Consider the following 20,466-nt stretch of genomic DNA (forward strand, 5'->3'; position numbering starts at 1 on the left):
CAGCACATTTTTCACTTCCAGAACCCATACTCTCTCTCTAAATATATATTGACAAATAGGTGCTGATTATCAAAGTCCACACTGACTCTAAAAAAGCTACATTAATAATGCTGAAAACACTGATGACAATGGACACATCTAATTACACTTTACAGAATAAGTCAGAAGTATATAATCAATAAAATATTTAAAAATGTAAGTTTTCATTCAGACACAGAGGCACAAGTTCAACTCAAAATTCTGATGCTCTCTATATGTTTATACTAAAATAAGAGTCTATGACTAAAGGTAGATTTTTTTAGGAGACGGGGTCACCAGATTGGCTAATAATGAGGGACTCTCTGAAACCGGAGCTTCAGGGGCCTCTGACTCACGGGCTTGTGGGCAATCACTGGTTTGTGTTAATTGGTGTCTCAGACTGGTTTGGATGTATGTGTCTCCAGAAGTCACATCACAGTGAAAGAACGCAGGGCTCGTGCCGCTATAGACGGAGAGAGATTGCTTCAGAGGTGTGCCACACAAACAACACGTCAACACGCACACACACAAATACAGAGAGAGAGGAAGAGAGAGAGAGAGTTGTAAGCAGCGGCACATCGGTGAGAAGAGGGAAGCAGGCGCGCGGCACGGGGACCCGCCGGAAGAAGCAGCTGCAGCAGCTTGAGCGCGAGCTGGACGCAGACCAACAAAAACACCGGCAGCACGAGCGACACCGCGGCGGCCAGCGGGGCGAAGAGGAGAAGGAGGCGGCACCTGTACCGCGACTCGTCCTCCCCCGCCGCCTCCGTCGCGTCTCTCTCTCCGCTCTCCTCACCCCTCGTTCCTCCTCTCGGACCGCCGCCGCTTCCTCGTTAAGATGGCTGACCCCAACAGCGAAGGAGAGGTGCCGGAGAGCGCGCGCGGCTTTGCCCGTCAGGGAGCCCTCCGTCAGAAGAATGTGCACGAGGTGAAGAACCACAAGTTCATCGCGCGCTTCTTCAAGCAGCCAACCTTCTGCAGCCACTGCACGGACTTCATCTGGTGAGTGTGCGCGCGGGCGTGTGTGTGTGTGTGTGTGTGTGTGTGTGTGTGTGTGTGTGTGGGGAAAGGACACAGGTGATTCACTTGCTGCTGCGGCTCAATCGGCCTTCGTCCACACTGACACCGCAGTGTTTCATTCATTGTCATTGTCATTGTCATGAAAAACACCGCGGTGCGCCATACACCCCCCACCCCCCCTCTCCATCCAACCCCCTCCACCTTCTCAGTTCTCCACAATGCGACAACACCGCGGGCCTGTCGGGGGAGAGATGGCGTGTCGGCAGCCGCAGAGCAGTCGCTGCTGCTCGGTGTTTTTACCGCATCGACCCGGACACCCATCTCTGACACTGGAGGAATGCTGCTGAAGACACAGGGCCCCGCTGATGTGTGTGTGCGTGCGTGTGAGATCATGTGTGATTCGATATGTGTGTGCGCGTCACTGCCAATGCATATCTTGTGAATTCCCCAAATCTCACAGCCCTGTCTTTCTGTCCACAGGGGCTTTGGGAAGCAGGGATTCCAGTGCCAAGGTAAGAGCAGCGGCTCATTCACAAATCCCTCTGCTGCATATGGCTGTGGGTGTGTGGACGGATGTTCACTGTCTGAAGGAGTGTTGCTGTGTGTGTTTGTTTCTTATATTCAGGGGCCTCAGGTCTGCACACTGTTAACGGTGACCTGTTGGCTCTTTTGTTGATGGCGGGTTGGTGTTGGCAGGCAGGTGTCAAAGCAGGTGCTTGCCAGCAGTGATAAATGAGAGTGGGAACGCTCCCCGAAGAGGCTCGAGCTGAGGAGACAGTGTGAGATGTAAGAGTAGAAGAGTCGGCGGAGCGCTGAAAGCTGAGATGTCTGGTTTTGACCGAGGAGAGATGGCAAGGAGACAGACCAGGAAGTTAGATTTATCATGCTGTTTACATCTGATTGGAGCTGTAAAATGGTGGTGGGCGTGTGTCTGTGCGTGTGGGGGTGGATGGTGATGTTTGGCTGCGGGTGGGCGGCCACTCAAGGTGCGGGCGGGTGGGTGGGTGTCTAGACATGGACCTCTGCACAAAGCAGTTTCACAAACGGGCCCTTGCAGCAGCACAGTGACACCCCTCAATCACATGCATGCTGCTCAGCTGTGGCGATTGTTGTCGCTCTGTATCACTTCCTCTTCTTCACCATCCTTCTCAGACATCCACCTCAAGTCATTTAGCCTCAGTCATGTGATCATCCATGTGCGGCTCAGGACGAAGGCAGCCAAAGTTTCCACGTTAGCCTCTTGTGTAATTGCATTAGCAGTGAAAAAGTTGAAGTCCCCTCCTCAACCGCTCTGCTGCTGATACAGGAAATGCACTGGAGGTAGAAAAAATTAACGCTTTACGTGGGTGAGTGAGCGCACACGGCCGCCTGGACTGCGGACTAGTGTGCAGTTAATTAGCCTGAGCTGATAACACACAAAATGTGGAGAGCACAGACTGTCTGCTGCCTTGCTCAGGTAGAGCTGCTGTCAGATGAGGTTTTATTGCAAGTTTCAATCAGCTTAGTAAAAAAACAGAGCACTCTTAATCATATAGAAAGCCTTTTATGCCTCTGACTGAGAGGAAAGTAAACATCAAAGATATGAAAAGTAGCTAACCAGTCAAACAAACTATCCAGTCAGCACTCGTGTGCATGCAGACCAGAGCTGTGCTCTGTAAGTTAATGCCAGATTTAACAGCAATAACTCGAGTAAGTGTTATTTATTCCTCAGCTGTTACTTGGGCTGTAAAATAAAATGTACTTAAACCACTTAAAAAAACAAACAAAAAATCAGGACAGTTGATCTGTCCAGCTTCTCTAATGTCAAACCAAACAGCTTTTACTGGTGTTCATAAATAAAATGAGAAAACCCCGCTGGGTTACAAAGAATGAGGTCCGGGTTATTTCTCTAACTGCAGCTGTCAGATGTCCTCACACGAAGACGTGCACAGAGTGATGCTCTTTGAAACGAGGACAGATGTAAGAATGCGCTCGCTGAACGTGTCATTTGTGGGTTGCCACACAACAAGAGAGTGACTGAATTTGGCGTCGCTTAACCCGGCGCCCTCCAAGAAACCGGAAGAGCACAATAAACATAAACCATAACCAAGTACTGCATTACTGTTTTGTTTGAGTTTAATTCAGACTACTCTAGTGAGGAGGTTTTAGAGGTCTGTTTACACCTTTTAACTCATCGTCAGAGGATTGGTTTAGCGGTGAGGTTAGAATAAGGTTTAGGCCGGTAATGGCGATGCATTATGTCAATAAATCTACTCACAGAAATGACAATGTAAACATTCATGTGGTCATCCCAGCTCATCAGATTTTAGCCAAAATGTGACGCATTCTCACTGAGATGAGCTCAAATTTGACAATGCGCTGACCTCAGAAATACAACCAATGAGTACCGAATGGATCGTGTCTGATCTCGGAAGCTAAGTGGGGGTTGAGCTCGGTTGATATTTGGACAGGACTAGGTGTTGTAAGTTTGGAAGTAGCTGTGCCTCTGAAGGTAGAGCATCCACCAATTAAAAGGTCGGTGGTTCTGCGGATGCTATTTAAGGTACTGAACCCCCAAAGTTTCATCTGATGCATCCATTGGAGTGTGAGTGTGTGCATGATGGTTTAAAAAGTCCATTTCTAGAGGGAGGTGAAGAACAGACACATTAACACGCATACCGAGAAGTCTTTATTTATGAGTGAAAGAAAAAGAAGTCATTTGATAAATTTGACTTTGCAGGTTCTCATTAATCCAGGTCAGGGTAGTCTTAAGCGCTTGAGTTGAAGCCAGCTGGACTTCTTTTTAGGTTCGTAATGGCCTTCAGAATCGAAGAAGGGTCTTGGATGAAAGCTGAAGGGTATTCATGAACCTAAAATCAAGTCCAGCTGCCTTCAGCTCAACAGGTTAAGACCCACTTTTGCTAAAATCACCTTGGTCATAGCCAAATTAATTATGGACTAAAAATGGATGTGGTTAGTTTCTAATTTATAAAACTTACATAAAATTGAAAATTACTTATAACCACTGCATTATTGGGATAAAAAGACATCATATCAGAGCACTGTTAGTCTCAGGAATTCAGCTCAGGCATAAGAGCTGTTTGATAAAGATGACGGGAAGGAAGGACAGCTTTCAAATGCCTGAGGTGTCCTGCGGTGCACGAACATGACAAATGTGTCTGTGCAGCATATAATCAGCTGTAATCTAATAAATATAATGCTGCATGTGTCTGAGGAGCACAGCAGTATGAGACGGTGTTTCTGAATGAATTAGCCCGTGTGATATGACAGTGATCTTAAACGTAACCGAAAAGGTTAAAGTAAGCTCAAACACCACAGAAAAAACGCATCCTGTCAATATCATGTGATCCTTATCTAGCCAAATACACTGTTGCCATTCAAAAAGGCTGAAGAGCAGCTTGTGTATCAGCCCCTCCCATCTTTAATTTTACTCGTGCTCAGAAAGCCCGCTGCCATGCAGAGCAGCAGCACATCTTCAGCCCCGCCGTGTGGTCTTTGGGGACCCTGTTCTTCCTTTTAAGGGTGGTTCTCGGTAAAAGTGATCACGTGAACAGATCAAAATGTTGGTATGAATTACAACGCAGAAGAACAAGCACGGTCAAAAGTCGACCTGCGCTTGTTCCGCACACTGAAACTTCTATAAATATGGAGTATGTAAATAAAATTTAAATGTGGATCAAACAAATATTCACCTCGAGTATCCAGTGAACGCTGAACGCTAGTTGGCATCCTGTTCTTGTTTCAAGTGTCTAGGCCTGCATATACACTTTGCTGGTGCTTTCTAGAGTTCGACAGTTTTAGAAACAAGCAAACAATTATCTTGAATTCTCAGGAAGTGCTGGGTTGCTTATTTACTGGTTAAAAGATAACTTAACGTTGCTAAATTAGTTTGACAAGTGAGCACAAGTTTAGATTCTAATGCGATAGCCTGAAAGATGTGAAGCAAGCTTGTATGATGTGAGATGCAATCATAGTTGATGCTTCGTTGCTGGAAACTGTGCAGTACTACAACTTTGTATTGCTTTTATATTAATCAGATGCACAGTTCAGCAGCTAAAGCTTTGTTTGCAGTTCATATACAAAGAAAAAGAGAGTCTTCCTCCTGATTTTCAGTGCGCAGTTTGTTAGAAACTGAAATGCTACTTGAAGTTGTGTTTATCCATTAATAATGTTGTGATTAAGTTTTTACGCTGTGTTGTGATGGTTGGTGTGACGCACCAGTCCCTCAGTCAGTCACTCAGTCATGCTTTGATATTTCACTAAACAAATTCATCTAATCCAACTGAATGATTCATGAGTAAAATAACTGATACAGTAATCAGTTGCAACCCTTCTTCATATTTAAGTAACTGCACTGAACAACCTAATCTAAGGTGCGTGTCTTCGGGCTGTGGGAGGAAACCCCTGTAGGCACAAGGAAACTTTAAGCATATCACAGCAGACCCAGAGGTTTGAACCCTGGAACCTACCTGCTGTGAGGTGTAACCGATACGTGTAAATTGGCTATAGATGTGGATGTGAGAGTGTGTGGTTATCTTTTGCTCTGTGATAGACTGACTAACTGTCACCACTCTTAGTTGAATAAGCTGTTATGGGCTTAGTTAAACATGCCTGGAAATCTCTTAGGAACCTCCGGCACTGGTGAAAATGTGTATTACTCGACTGGTTGGTGACTAGTTGCTGGCCTACTGTAAAATTATTTGCATTAAAAACCTCCCTGTGATTGCTTTGGTCATCAGCAGATTGCCGTGGCCTCCTGTTGTTTGGAGACCATTCACCTTCAAAGTAAAAGCTGTGTATTTCAAAAGGAGCAGCTTTTACTTTTGAAGGTGACTATCTGTTTCTATTTTTATGGACAGGATTTCTAGGCGCAGCCAAGTGGCGGAGGGCTTTCACCGGTGGCCTCAGAATCTCGTCTCTGCTTTTTTGCGGATGATGTGGTTCTGATGGCTTCATCGGTGGGGGCCTCCAGCTCGCACTGGAACGGTTCGCAGCCGAGTGTGAAGCAGCGGGAATGAGGATCAGCACCTCCAAATCTGAGGCCATGGTTCTCAGCCGGAAAAAGGGTGGAGTGCCCACTCCGGTCGGGGATGAGTTCCTGCCCCAAGTGGAGGAGTTCAAGTATCTCGGGTCTTGTTCGCGAGTGATGGGAGAAAGGGCCGGAGATCGACAGACGGATTGGTGCTGCGGCTGCAGTGATGCGGACGCTGCACCGGTCCGTCGTGGTGAAGAGGGAGCTGAGTGTAAAAGCGAAGCTCTCAATTTACCGGTCGATCCACGTCCCGACCCTCACCTATGGCCACGAGCTGTGGGTAGTGACCGAAAGAACGAGATCGCGGGTACAAGCGGCAGAAATGAGCTTCCTCCGAAGGGTGGCTGGCCTCTCCCTTAGAGATAGGGTGAGAAGTTCGGCCATCCGGGAGGGGCTCAGAGTAGAGCCGCTGCTCCTCCACATCGAAAGGAGCCAGTTGAGGTGGTTCGGGCATCTGACAAGGATGCCCCTGGGCGCCTCCTGGGTGAGGTGTTCGGGCATGTCCCACCGGAGGAGGCCCTGGGCAGACCCAGGACGCGCTGGAGAGATTATATCTCTCGGCTGGCCTGGGAACGCCTTGGTGTTCCCCGGATGAGCTGGAGGAGGTGGCTGGGGAGAGGGAGGTCTGGGCTTCTCTGCTTAGGCTGCTGCCCCCGCGACCCGACTTCGGATAAAGCGGATGAGGATGGATGGACTATCTGTTTCTAGTTTGCGTTGCACTTTTCACAGTTTCACTGCCTCTGGGCAAGCGGTTGTCGAGTGTTTCCAGACAAATCGCTTTTATCCACGCTAACTGAATGCGACCGTAGCAACCTGCTAACAACCAAAGTAATTGCAAGTGCACTGTACTGTAGACCTCTTTGCAGCCAGTTAAACCTACCAGCTGCTAGGAACCACTTGCCATCCTGTTGGGGAATGCACATTTTTCCCTAGGGGGATCATCCACAGGTGTGAAGGTATGAGTGAATGGGGCTTCAGAAAATGAATGGAGGGCAAAGGAAAAAAATTAAAGGTGTTAAAATGATTTCCTGCCATTAAGAAGGAAAAAAAGTTTGCAAGTTTTTTCTGTGAATTTAACCAGATGTGAGAGCTGGTGGAGAAATTTCTAAATAAAGTTTTGTAAAGATTTCTCACCACAAGCTTCTGCTTTTTTGAGGATTGGTCCTATAACTTCTGTAAATAATCAGCTGAACTTTATTCATGACTTTGGAAACAGCCACTGACAAAATGGTTACACCGTTATGCCCTTTAGTAGCTGCATTGAATTTATAGGTCAAATAACTTAAAATGTATAAAAGTGTTTAAAATAAAGAAACTTTAAAAGGGACCCACTTCAAAGTAAAAATAGCAATTTTAATCATATTTGAATGTTATGGCATTAAGTCAGATAATCTACATATAAGTTGTGTAAAAGAAAAGGGCTTTTTCCTCTGCTTTGTTTTACCTGAGGTGAGAGAAAAGTGTCAGACTGACATTAAGAGTGAACGCTGGTGCTTTAAGAGTCCTGAGAGAGAAAGAAGAAGGGTGTAGATTAGGTTATTGCGAATGGGAGGTGCACAAACACCCCCCCCCCCCACACACACACACACACAGCAGCAAGTCAACAACACTGTAGTCGTCTTGGTTCGAAGGAATTTCATACATGTAGTAAGGACTTGTTCTGACGTGCAGGGTGGATTGTATGTGCGTGCGAGTGTGGGGGGGAGGGGGGTGTCCACCAGGAGACACACTATGTTTCGTACATGTGATATAGGTATCTTGTGTCCATTGTGGGCGTGTTGGATTCCTGTTCTGCAGGTATTCAAAGATCCCTATTCTTTCTTTCTTTTCCCAGCTTTTCATTTTTCTTTTACTGGTCCTCGTTTGTATATGTGTGCACACCTGAGTGCACCGAGGGCAAAAAAGAGGAAGTTACTGTTGTTGTTTCCTGCTGCAGTCAGATGCAGGTGTCTGAAATGAGGTTGGACCGGCTGTGTTAAGGACAGTTTTCAGTTCAGCTAACGTGTCATGATTTGAGGGAACGTTTCACAAGTGAAAACCACATTAGACAAATTTAAAAATGCCGCAAAGTGGTTATAAATTATGGCTGGGATTTATGAGTCGCTGAGATGGTAAGGGAGAAGCAAGTAGTTGGTTTAATGATAAAAGGCCTCTTTTAAATCGCAATTTTAATGGCTCCTAGTATTTAAAGCACAGGCGGTGGTGTGCAAAATTGCAGCTCTGTCGAAGCATTCCCAGCAAGCCCTGGCAGGAGATGGTGGGCCAGATAGTGGTACGATCTATGACATGATCACTCGTGTCATTATTTATACCTATTCTTTCTTGCTGTGGCAGGTCAAATTGTCTCAAGTGACAGGCTGGTTCCCTTTAAGTGGTTTTACTTCTGAGATGCAGCCCTGAAGCAATTTCCATGGAAGGTGTTTATTTAGACTTGCAACTTTCCTTCCTGCATGTTGACGTTTGGGTGCTAAGCAAATAATCTAATCATTACCAGAAACAATCAGGCTTGCACTCACTGGCCATCTCATTAGGTACACCTTCCTAGTGCCAGCTTGGACCCAGCTTTTTCCTTCAGAGCTGTGTTAATTCTTCACCTTATTGATTCAGCAACATGCTGACTGTGGAGGCCGTCATGAGCTCACTGTCATGTTCAAGAAACCAGTTTGAGATGATTAGAGCTTTGTGACATGACGTGTTATCCTGCTGGAAGCAGCCATAAGAAGATACACCGTGGTCATAAAGGTATTGACATGGTCAGCAACAATATTTGGGTGGGCTGTGGCATTTTAAATAACGTGGCAAAGTGTCCCAATAAGTACCTACCCCCCACAATTACACCTCCTTCAGCAGCCTTCTCCGTTGCTACAGAGCAGCATGGATCTGTTGCGTTGTGATGTTTATGCCAACTTCTGACCCTGCCATCTAAATGTTGCAGCAAAAGTTGAGCCTCATCAGACCAGGCAGCTATTTTCCAATGTATTACACAGTTTAATGAGTCTTGGCCTGTTGCAGCCTCAGTTTCCTGTTCTGACAAGATTGAGAACTGATGTTGGCATTAATAAGCAGTTGAACAGGTGTACTTAACAAAGTGGCCTGTTAGTCTATTTTGACAGTTTGTAGAATAAAGAGGGAAAAAATATTAAAATTCTGTTTAAACAGCATCTGCATAACACCCAAAGGGCATAGGTCCAAAAGCTTGTGAGTTATTCCACATAATTTCAGAGTTTGTGGAGAGATTTTTAAATAAATCAATAAATAAAAAGAATGCCTGACAACAATTTTAGGACATTTATTTGTAGCCTTTTGCTCAAATGTTGAGTTGGCCGTTTTTTTTGTATGACTTTGGAAACAGCAAATATCAAGTGTTGGTAGTTTGCGATGGCTCTCCTCTACTTATTTTTTTGTTTTTTTTGTTTTTTGGGTCAGACTGCACGCTATGTTTGTGTTTGCAGGGCTCCAGTTGCCTAACATTTCCATACAGTTATGGTTGTATTGCTACATGTTGCTTTTTTTTTTTTTTTTTTTTTTTTTTGCAAATGCAGAGATGTCTTTAGAAGTAAAAGCAGATCTGTGTTTTTAAAGAAGAGCATGTATGGAAGTAACGTAAAAATAGACATTTTATTGATATTTAAACAATGGGTATAATACAGGGAACTATTTTAAAAAATATCAAAAAATCTAGTCGTAGCGGTTCATAATTATGTTACATTTGGATAGCCGTTAACTTACGCTAGCTGAACTGTTGCTGTTCATCACAACAATGAGTCAGCCTGGCTACCATGTTGCACTCCTCATGTAGATACAGTATCCGGTCTTTAAGTCTGACGTCATTACCCGTTTCCGGGTCCAAACTCCGCTGCAGGTCCCAAAGACGGCATCACTGAGAGTTAAAAACTGTCTAAATTCTTTCATCTTTAATAAAATGATCAGTGTGGCTGCTCTACCAGGTGTAACAAATAAGTTTAACATCCAGATGATATCACTTGTTCTGACTGAGGGATTTCTGAAAAATTAAAACTTACAGCTCTGCCATCACTTCCAACATGAAGACAGAAAACAGTAGTGACGTTTGTCGTGTTACTAAAGTTGGCCTAGCTGGTATATAATGATGTGCTACGTGGTGGCTAGCGACAGAGCTAGCATAATATATGGTTAGCATAAAATAAACACAGTGAAGCTGGAGGATGAACGCTAACTTTTTTCCACTCGATAAAAGTTAACATGAGGGCTCCCGATAGTTAGGGACAAATGCAATCGCATGGCAGGATGCTGTAAACGGACCAAACATCAGTCAGGAGAACAGCTGAGATAATCCATCCACAATACGAGGTTAGTCATTAATCTACTGCTGCATGGGCTGGGCTGCAGTTACATGTAAGGTTTTAAAAACTCAGCTTTAAAATGAACAGTGGTAATAAAAACCAAGAGAGGCTGACAGTCATCACTGACCTCTTTAGGGGCCTTTTCAGAGTAAAATGAACAAGGTACAAAGCATTAAAACATGTTAAAAACACAACAGCCTTAATAAACGCAGAATAGTTTAGACCCGAAAGCAGGGTTCATATGTCATTGCTTAACAACTGTATATGTAGCAGAGGAAGATTGTCCCCAATTCAAATAAACACAACTTGCTGAATTTGAAATTTGTCATAAATAACCAATTATAGACTTATACTTTTTAAATTAATATTTTTAATACTTTATCCTCTGTAGACAGTGACATTAGTTCACTTTCAGATTAATCTCATGGCAGACATTTTTACAGGAAGTAGTAGAATACCAACCTGTGGTTACGAGGCAGTCTAGTGCTGTGTGACTGAGCTCTTAATGAAAGCAGGCCTGCTGTGAGGTCTACTGGTAGCTTCCCCATTAAAGTGATGCCATTTTGTCATGGAAGTTAGCCTTGAGGTCTCATCCGGAAAACCTTACCAAAGTTAATGCTAGAGTAATCACACTTTAAAGTACTCACACAGTAAATACACAAAGAAGTTTTCTTACTTCAATCAGATATTTCTTTCCTTCATGTTTTTGTATTTGTCTGCATGACTGATTTTGAAGAATGCAGTAACGTATTTGCCGACAACGGGGCTGCAGTGTTGTTGATGCCTGTCCTTGTTCTGATTTAATACATTCAAACTTGTCTGTGAAATAATAATGACATGAACATGAGTAGGTTCTTGTATCTCGTCGGTCCCAGGAACTAATAAGGTTGTTGCCAAAAAAGAAAATAAAACAAACAAATCATATCAAGTGTAATCCATTCAGCATATTGTGACACAACTGATGTGAAAGGGCTAGCCTTCATACTTCCTCCAGGCTCCATATTCAGGCTTAAGAGAATCTAGTCAGTGATTGGCGGCTGTCGCAGGTTTCCTCGGGCCAGATGAAGTGAACAGTATACTGTGAAAAAGTGAAAAAGTCAATGTAGGAAGTAAGACACAGTGGCGCAATGGGCTCAGTGGAGGACTTCCTCCTGGGAGAGCAGGATTTGAAGCCACGTGTCAGCGCTGACACTGATATTTTTAGGCATTTGAGGCACGTACACATGCTTGTTCTCCTCTGATGGCAGGGAAGAACTGCAGAAGGCTTTTAGATATATTCTTTTTTTTATTGCATTTGCCTGCCGCACCTTTAATTTGCACATATCCTGCGTTATTATTTTCTATGAATATTTATTTCTGTAATTTAAAAATGTATATTTATTCTGTATTTATGTTACAGTATGTCCAATTTCCAAAAGCTTTTGGTCAGGCATTTCTGATGCACGTCGTTTACAAAAACTATATGCAGTGCATCAGAAGGCTGCAGGTTACTCCCTGTTGCCGATTTCGAGCTGAACCCTGCCGCAATATGATGGCACAAATGCATCTTAGACACATTTAGACCTTGTTGTGTGTGTATATCTAAACAGAGGAAAGTGCAGCAGTTATTTTCCTCGTGAAAAACCTCTTCAGCACGATTATCACCTCCTCCTAGACTCCGGGAGGGCCTGATTTGTTTGTAGCTCGGGTAAACGAATCTGCATGTAAGTGATGATGTACATGATGTAGCTGGCACGGAAGTACGTCTCTTAATTCCTCTTAAATCCCAATTCACGTTCAAACATGCACACCATGAACTGCACTGTGTGGGGTGCTTGTATGGTCCGTGTGCAGATGGAGCGTTAGTGATGTTTGCTCCACCAAAAAGTAAACAGTTTTATCCTTTTAAGGAGGGCTGTGATTTTCACTGATCTGGTCACTTCACGCGCCGCTGGCCTCTGCACTTTGAAAAGAAGATTATATCGGGTACCGGTCTCCTTATCAGAGTTTGATAGGCATCGCCTTGTTTTGGGCTGCTGTACGTGCCTGTAGTTGAATCACTGCCAGCGACTGGGACACAGTTAACTTTTGAAACTGATTGAGGAATTGATTTCTATAAATGGCTTGACTAAAGAAAGTTCAGAGTGTCCTTCAGTTTGAAGATTATTATTGGTCAGTGTTTCGTGGTAGGTGATGAGTTTAGGATGTAAAGAAACTAATGAGCAATATGTGATGTTTTCTGCCTTTGAAATTTGAGTTGGCGGGTTTTTTTTAGGGAATAAATTTAAGTGTAAAGGGTTTTATTTCAGTCTAGACAATTGTTTTACTAATTATTAAACAGTTTAAGCAGTTTAAAATAAATTCGTGAGGTCCTCTGAACTTCACCGACATCCTCCATTGTCTTAATCGTTCAAAATGAAAGACTTATATTCACAAAAAATTACAAATTAATTAAATTAATTGATAACAGACTCCCTGATTCAGAGTATGAATCTATTAAAACAAGGTGCCAGCAGCAGCAGGAGCACAGTGCAGTAGCAGTGACACAGCATGAAGCACAAAGGTAGCAAAGGAAGTGGTAGGTAGTGGGAATTCTAAGTAAAAGTTGTTACATAGTCAGGGAAAACTAGTGAAAGCAAGAGCAGGTAAAAGCAGTTTGGCAAGAACTAAGCCAACTTAACCTTGCAAGTCTTCTGTAGCTGCACAATAGGTCACATAATAAAAATGAAAGGGAAAAATATTTTCTACCTGGGAAGCTGTAAATTGAGTCGAGCTGTTTAACGAGCTGCCTAAGGGGATCCTTTTCCACAGAAATCCACTGAACTGGCATCATATCCTTGGTCAACCAGTCCATAATTTCCATCTACTGTTTGCTCTTCCCATCATGCGGAGTATAACGAGTTCATTTGAATCATTTGTTTACTTTTGGGCTGTATTTCTCCAGCTGCTAGTGTCTCCTCCATTGTAGCCTGGTTGTACTTCATTGTGCTGTTTTGTTTCCTGCTTTAAGTAGTGAAACAAGTTACTTGTTGTCACTTTTACTGGAAAATGATCATCGGAGGCGGGTGCAGGTCTGGCTGTCAGAAGTGTCTGGGCTTGTCTTGTTGTGGTACACAACATAAATGTTGCTATAGCAATGATATCATAATATGAAATGAAACTTTAAACTATAAAGATGACAGTTTATGTATTTATTTTTAATGTGAAAATGTATACCGGTGTTATCGTGGACAAACGACGCAGCCCTGCTAGTCTTAAGACGCTGATTGAAAGCTGCATTGGTGATACTGTGGCTGTGAAAACAAACGGTCCTGTGCTGATCCCAAGGTGATGCAAGCGGACTCGGTAATGACCCAAATAAACCAGAGTACTTACTCTCATGCAAAATATGTCCGACCTGAGCAGGGCCTAACAGAGAGCATCATAACAGCTTGCACTCAGTTTCCTCTTACTTCTTCAACTTGTCCACAAAAGAAACACCTAATTTTTTTTCTTCTTTTTCATTCTCACCTCAAAATACGCCATTATCTCCTGCAGTTCCTGCGATGTCTGAGATAACCTTAGTGCTGCAGCTGTAAAACAAGACACTGCCCGACCTGATTAAACCGAGAAGTGTTTGGACCAGAGTGTCTCTGTGCAGGGTCGCTCTCAGTTTCTTAGAACCCAGTGGACCCATAACTTTGATGACTGCTGCTATCTACTAGAAAATAACACCACATGCAAATCATACTGGCATTTTGATCTTTACTGCAAGGTTACCTATGAAGACAGGACAGATGGGGTGAGAGTCGGGGGTACGATGTGATGTATAACACTGAACTGAAACAGAAAGATGGCGTGTGATGTAATCATCCATCCTCCCATGCTCTTTACTGCTTATCCAATTCAGGGCGATGGGGGAGGAGTGTAGCCTGTCCCAGCTAACGGTGATCAAGAGGCTGGATACACCCTGGACAGGTCATCGGCGTCATCAGTCTCATACATGGATTAAACTCCATAAAAGTTGGCGCCTTAAACCCACAATAATGAAAATTGTGTGGCGCTAATGGAACAGGTGGAGCACAGTTAATCTCATTCATATACACCGATGAATGATTTTATCCTACTCTAATCAATGAAGTATGTGTAGACGGATATTAGTGGAACAGGTGAAATGGTATTAAGTCATGGCCCCACACGCAAATAAAAAATCCAAATATTTCCAAGTCCCGACCACAAATTAAGGAGATCACAACTTTATTTCTGGACGCAGCTTCAGCCGGAGTCTTTAGAGAGCCATCGAGGAGCACAGCATTATCTTTATGCTTCATTTTATTCATGCAAGTTGAGGCCTGAACGATGATTATGAGTGTCTCCGTCTGTGCTTTGTGTACTGGTAATCATCCAAGATGGAGGAATTTCCCGGCGCTCCTCCTGTTGATGAGAAACTGCCGGCCCGCTGTCAAACTGGCAGTCCTTCGCAGGAATCTTTTTTGGATCGGCTCTGGTTCGCTGCCGATGCCGTCAGTCAGATAAAATGGGGCGGCGTGTGTAGACTCGACTCTAGGGCTCAGCCTGGTTGCTAAGCAACAGAGCAAAGACCTCTTCGCCAGGTCACTAAGCCTGTCTTTCAGTAGTGTGTACCTTTTTTGTGTGTGTGTGTGCAGATGTGTGTGAGTGACAGTGCAGATTTATGAACAAAAGGCTCTAAAGTGCAGCTGCATTCTTCGCTGTTTTCTGCCGCTCCAGTTCTCTGTTTCTGTCTTTCTGACATGCTGCAAACACACAAATGAATTTCCACCCCCTCACATTGCCTCAAACCCAGCTGTGCCCCCATCCCTTCCTGCCCACACGCACACATTTGTGCTCCTATCGTTGCGAGGACCCTCGTTGGCATAACGCATTCCCCGACCCCTTTACCCTAACCCCAACTGTCACAGCCGAATGCCTAACCCCGGCTCTCAAACCCCAGAGGTAAACCTAATTTTAACGCGGACCCTGAAACGACCTCTAAACTGTCAAACAGCTGTTCGATCAGAGTGGGCTAGGTTTCCAAAAAAGTGTCCTCACTCCAGAGATCTACAACTCAAATTGGTCCTCACAGAGACAGACGCACAACCCCACATCTTCCGCTTTTTCACTCGTTTTTCTTTCTTTCTTTTTTTTTTTGTCTATCCTGTCTCGCCGCCTTCTATTTTTTCCCCTCTCGTGGTCTCATTTGCATTGTGCAGGGCAACAGAAGGGCCGTCTTCATCCCATCCCTATTGCTGTTGTGTCTGTGGTGTCTGTTTGATTTAAAATCGGACTGATGTGACCCAGCCTCACTCCTGCTCTAATGAAACGCTCACACGGACACACGGCCTTGAGCGCTCTGTTGCTTAACTGCTAGAAACCCGTGGAAAGTGCCTCCAGTTGCCGCTGTGCCTCATTCAAATGTAATGAGAAGGTGAATAATTAAGATTAAAGCACAGCGTAATGTCACACTGCATTTGTGTGTCTGTGTGTGTGTCTGTTTTAGGAACTGGCTCTTGTTGCAGTGAGGTAATATTTTCATAGTCATGATCGTTAGAGCCATTGTCATGCCCGATTTCTGTTTTTAGATAACACTGCAAGCCATTTCAGAGTGGAAGTGGTTTGAATCAGCAATGTGCAAGATTTTTTGTTTTTGTTTAAAATACCCTGCTGATGATGAGACTAAACTGTTCCACTCTCTCTGTCGGTTGTTTACTTCATCCGTGGAAAGTGATTGCTCTTTACTTGCGTCTGAGAATGAGACAAAAACGTGGATGTTTCTTTTGTGAGCTTTAGTCTGGCTCGACTGATTTTTTTTTTTTAATCTTTTTTGAATCAGTGCTTGATTAAAAAGCCTACTGACCTGAGATTAATTAGATCTGTGCTGGCATTCAAAAACCTTCTGGTCCACACAGACCTACACCCAGCACCTGTGTATGTGTGGTTTGCCACTTGACACCTGTCAATTGCTATTTCTGTCCTAATACAACTTAAAAACCCAGAATCTATCAAGTAAATTATGATTAAATGTAAGATAAGAGTTCTTTTTTTTTCTTCAAAGCGGACTTGAATTAGCGATCTACTCTCTAAGCTCTCTATGGTGACTTTTTTGTGTTCACCATTACCATAAATAACAATGTAGAATCTTCTTTTATTTTTGTAGTCAAATTATCAGCACGTTTGTTGTGTTTGTTTTTTGTGCTTTTAAACAAACACTATGTTCTAAATTTGCAGTCAACGTGCAGCTAGCTTACCCAGTTGTTGGTCATGGAGATGGAAATTTGTGAGACCCAGGGAGACTTACAGTGTCGGGTTTCTGTTAGGGATGCACCAATATAGTTTTTTTTTTTTCCAGTTGCAATCCAGTACCCATACCTTAACTGTGGGTATCTGCCAGTGCTGATCTCATTAGAGTATATAATAAACAAACAATCTCCACTGTGAGGAAGAGACTGGGAATCTTTCTTTTATACATAAGGCAACATCAGGCTTTATGTAAACAACTTTTCTAACTTTGTAAATGAAAATGTAAGAGGTGAATGGATAAATATGAACACTCAGTTGTTGGTATTAGTGTGCAATTGAAGCGTACTAGTGTTACTCGTCATTTTATTTGGACTAGTTTAATTCAAGTCATAGCCTGAAATACAGATACAGAAGTTTTTCTTTCTCCCTTTTCCTCCTAACACGCGTCGCGTGTGTAAAGTTGACAATGATCTGAAGTGACGTGTGAAATGAAATTGAATCGAGCGGAGGACGACATATTATGTTAAAATAAGTATAATAAAAGCTTCCCAACAGCAAGCGTTGAACCTAACCAACGTCCTTCTAGCTTCTCTCTTATGTAATGTTTCTCTCCCTGAACATTTTGAGAGTGAGCGCAAGTCAAAAACGGAGAGAAATCTTTAGAATGACTTTGAGCACAAGTGCACTAACACGAGCTACTGATGTGGCAACGTGCAGTACCTCCCTCTCCTTATAGCCTCCTCTGTTTCGTTAGCTCTGCTGCTAGCTTCTGCTGTCAAGTGACGAAGTAAACGAAACAACATAGAACTGAACTGAATGGATATGAGCGTGTGTTGACTGTCACTGATATTTGTGGCGATATTGTACCAACAGGGATGCCAAATATCAAAACACAAAAATTGAGAATAATTTTTTTTAATAAGCAAATAACTAAATTCAAACTGAAAAAACAAAACGAAACAAATTTGAGCAGCTAGGTCCAGAGCAAATGTAGATATATCCAGCGCTACAGAGTTGGCAAATTGGCAGACATTTTTCTCCCGAGTAGATATACTAATACTTATTTAAAAAGATATTGATAGAGTTTTAAGTACTGACTGAACTTCTTTAACTGAATAAAAGTGAAAAGGCACAGGTGCTGAAACGAACTTAAAAAACTTTTAGGGATATTTTTTTCTAGCTAGTCCTTTAGCTTTAGCTTCTTTACTCTGTTGGGGTTTTTTGCCTCTTCAACTTGACGACTTTTACATCAGCAATAAGCACATTGTGCTATTATTCCTTACCTTTAGGTTCAAATTGGCCTGCTTTAGGGAAGATGTGCAGTGACATGAAAAAACTTCCCACAAACACGTTATAAATGAACAATCTTATTGTGAAAGTCCAAGTAGTGGAAAGCAGAGATATTTGTGTTAAAGTCAAAAGCGGTCAGAAAAGTAAATATTCAGATAAACTACAGATAGCTCAAAATTACTCACCTCCACTTCCAAATCCACCCAACAAAAATTCCCATCCCACTCCAACCACCAAGATGAGCAGGATGAAGAATGAATAATAATGAAGGTCGTCACAATGCTAGAATTTCAAACTCAATACCATTTTACAGATACCATAACACATGGAAAGAAGAAGAAGGATAAATAAAGATAAAACAATATTAGTTGGATTAAATGTATTGACTTCCAGCCCTGTTTATTTCCTGTGCTTCTGGTAACTTGACACCATATTTCGTTGCTGATCAGATAGATTTATTAAGTTAGGCTGCCACCATTTCTGTCTAGCTGCTGACAGACTTCTTGTTGCTTCAGTCTGGTACCTTAAAAGAAATGCAACTCACTTTGGACACAAATAATTGTGTTATCTGTAACAAAATGATAACAGACGGCTAATGCAGCTATTAATACTAGCAGTTAATATTAATAGCTGTTTAATACTTTAGCTTTATTGACCTCACAGATTTCCTCACAGACTCGGATGTCTGAAGATGCTTCAGCAAGTTTGCTGCTGTTCACACGTTCAGCTGCTAGTGAGGGGAGGGGCTGTGTGAGGTTTGTGTGTCAGCTGGCTGAGGTGATGACAGTACTCTTGGTATCAATTCTGCTGCAAGTGAATATTTAATCTGATGGTAATTTCTATTATAAGATATAAGTGCAGATTTTGTGGACAATCCTACTCGGTGCATACACCAGCTTTAATTTTAAAATGCTTTCAGTGCTTTGATATCAAAAGCTACCATCAGTCTCAGTTCTGGTGACATCCCTATCCATAATTTTATAACATAAACTGAAGGAGAGATTTGTTCTTGTAAACCGATGTTTAAAATTACATTTTTGTCTTCGTTTCTCCTCATTTGCTCCCAACGCAACCAGCTTCTGGATTTAATTGATAGCTCTCTTTTTTTGGGTCTATATAAGACTAATAGGGTGTTCAACTGAGCCACAGTCTTAAATAGTATTATGTTGGTGTGTTCATTTAAATGAGCGTACTGTACAGTAACAAAGTATTTCTGCTTTTCCCGCCAACAAGATTCAAATGATGAACTAAACCTCGTCCGGTTGGACTGTTTGTTTGACTATAAGTTTGTGATGGGTACTTTCTGATATTTTAATGACTGAGAAAATAACCAGCTTTGTTACAAATTCACATTTTGTTGTATGATTATTTTTAAATAAGACACTAATTTTTTATTTCTTTACCCGACAATGAGTGAAGATCAGAAGATCTTGAGCAGTTTTTGTCTTTCTAGTTTCCTTCTAACAGGATTTATTTCCTACTAGCTGCCATGTGCTGTATAAGGATGCAAGTATGAACTGTTTATTTCAGTCGCTACACTGAATAATTTCAAGCAGCAAGCAGGAACAAGCAGTCAAATCACCAGGTATACTGCCTGCTGCCATTTGAAGCTTCTAACGTGGGAAGTTTCCTGTGGCAGCTTTAATGTTACTGGGCGTGATTATTAGACTTCCCACCATGCTGTGGTTAAATTTAAAATCATCTAAACTGAAGTAAAAACTAAATATAGATGTTGGGAGCAAGGAAGAAATGCATGTGAACTGCTGAAATACGAGGAGCTTATTTTGCAGTGACTAATGCCACATAATTGACATATTGATTTATCTCAGTGTTGTTATTGTGTCGCCTTATTTGGCACTGCAAAGCAGCCCAGGCTGATTTTCACTTTTTTTCCCCTCCCTCTCCCCAGTGTGCTGTTTTGTGGTCCATAAGCGCTGTCATGAATTTGTCACCTTCTCCTGTCCGGGGGCCGACAAAGGACCTGCCTCCGATGTAAGTATAAAGAAAGTAAACACCCACACTTGTACACGCATAAAACATCCACACAGCTTGATTATTCGATCCTTTACTCCTTATTTTTAGTCAGACCTGAAAGTAAAGGTCACACACACACCTCTGTTTGTTTGTGTGTGTGTGTGTGTGTGTGTGTGTGTGTGTGTGTGTGTGTGTGTGTGTGTGTGTGTGTGTTCAGGTTAAATATTTTTTAATGCATGAAGCTGTTCTGCTGTTGAATAATGGTTATTAATAAAATGAGCATGGTCAGCATTGGGTTTTGTTTTGCTAATGTGCTGTTTGTTGAACACACACACACACACACACACACACACACACACACACACACACACACACACACACACACACACACACACACACACACACACACACACACACACACACACACACACACACACACACACACACACACACACACACACACACACACACACACACACACACACACACACACACACACACACACACACACACACACACACACACACACACACACACACACACACACAGGCCTAACCTCCTAGCCTTACTCCTGCTGACATGTCAGCCACAAAT

The 20,466-nt window shown here is 42.8% G+C and overlaps 1 protein-coding gene across 2 annotated transcripts in view; it reads left to right on the forward strand.

Annotated features, from left to right (window-relative positions):
* Positions 1-366: 366 nt before the first annotated feature.
* Positions 367-20,466, forward strand: part of LOC116312377 (protein kinase C beta type-like) — a 36,622-nt gene continuing 16,522 nt past the window's right edge. The window contains exons 1-3 of one of the 2 annotated variants that reach the window (XM_031729783.2): positions 367-1,020; positions 1,519-1,550; positions 19,808-19,890. In XM_031729783.2, coding sequence (XP_031585643.1) covers positions 857-1,020; positions 1,519-1,550; positions 19,808-19,890 — 279 coding nt within the window. In that variant the 5' untranslated portion in view covers positions 367-856. The remainder of the gene's footprint in view (positions 1,021-1,518; positions 1,551-19,807; positions 19,891-20,466) is intronic. The other variant, XM_031729782.2, reaches the window with a different exon arrangement.

This window comes from Oreochromis aureus, linkage group 6 (genome assembly GCF_013358895.1).
Source record: "Oreochromis aureus strain Israel breed Guangdong linkage group 6, ZZ_aureus, whole genome shotgun sequence".
Lineage (NCBI taxonomy): Eukaryota > Metazoa > Chordata > Actinopteri > Cichliformes > Cichlidae > Oreochromis > Oreochromis aureus.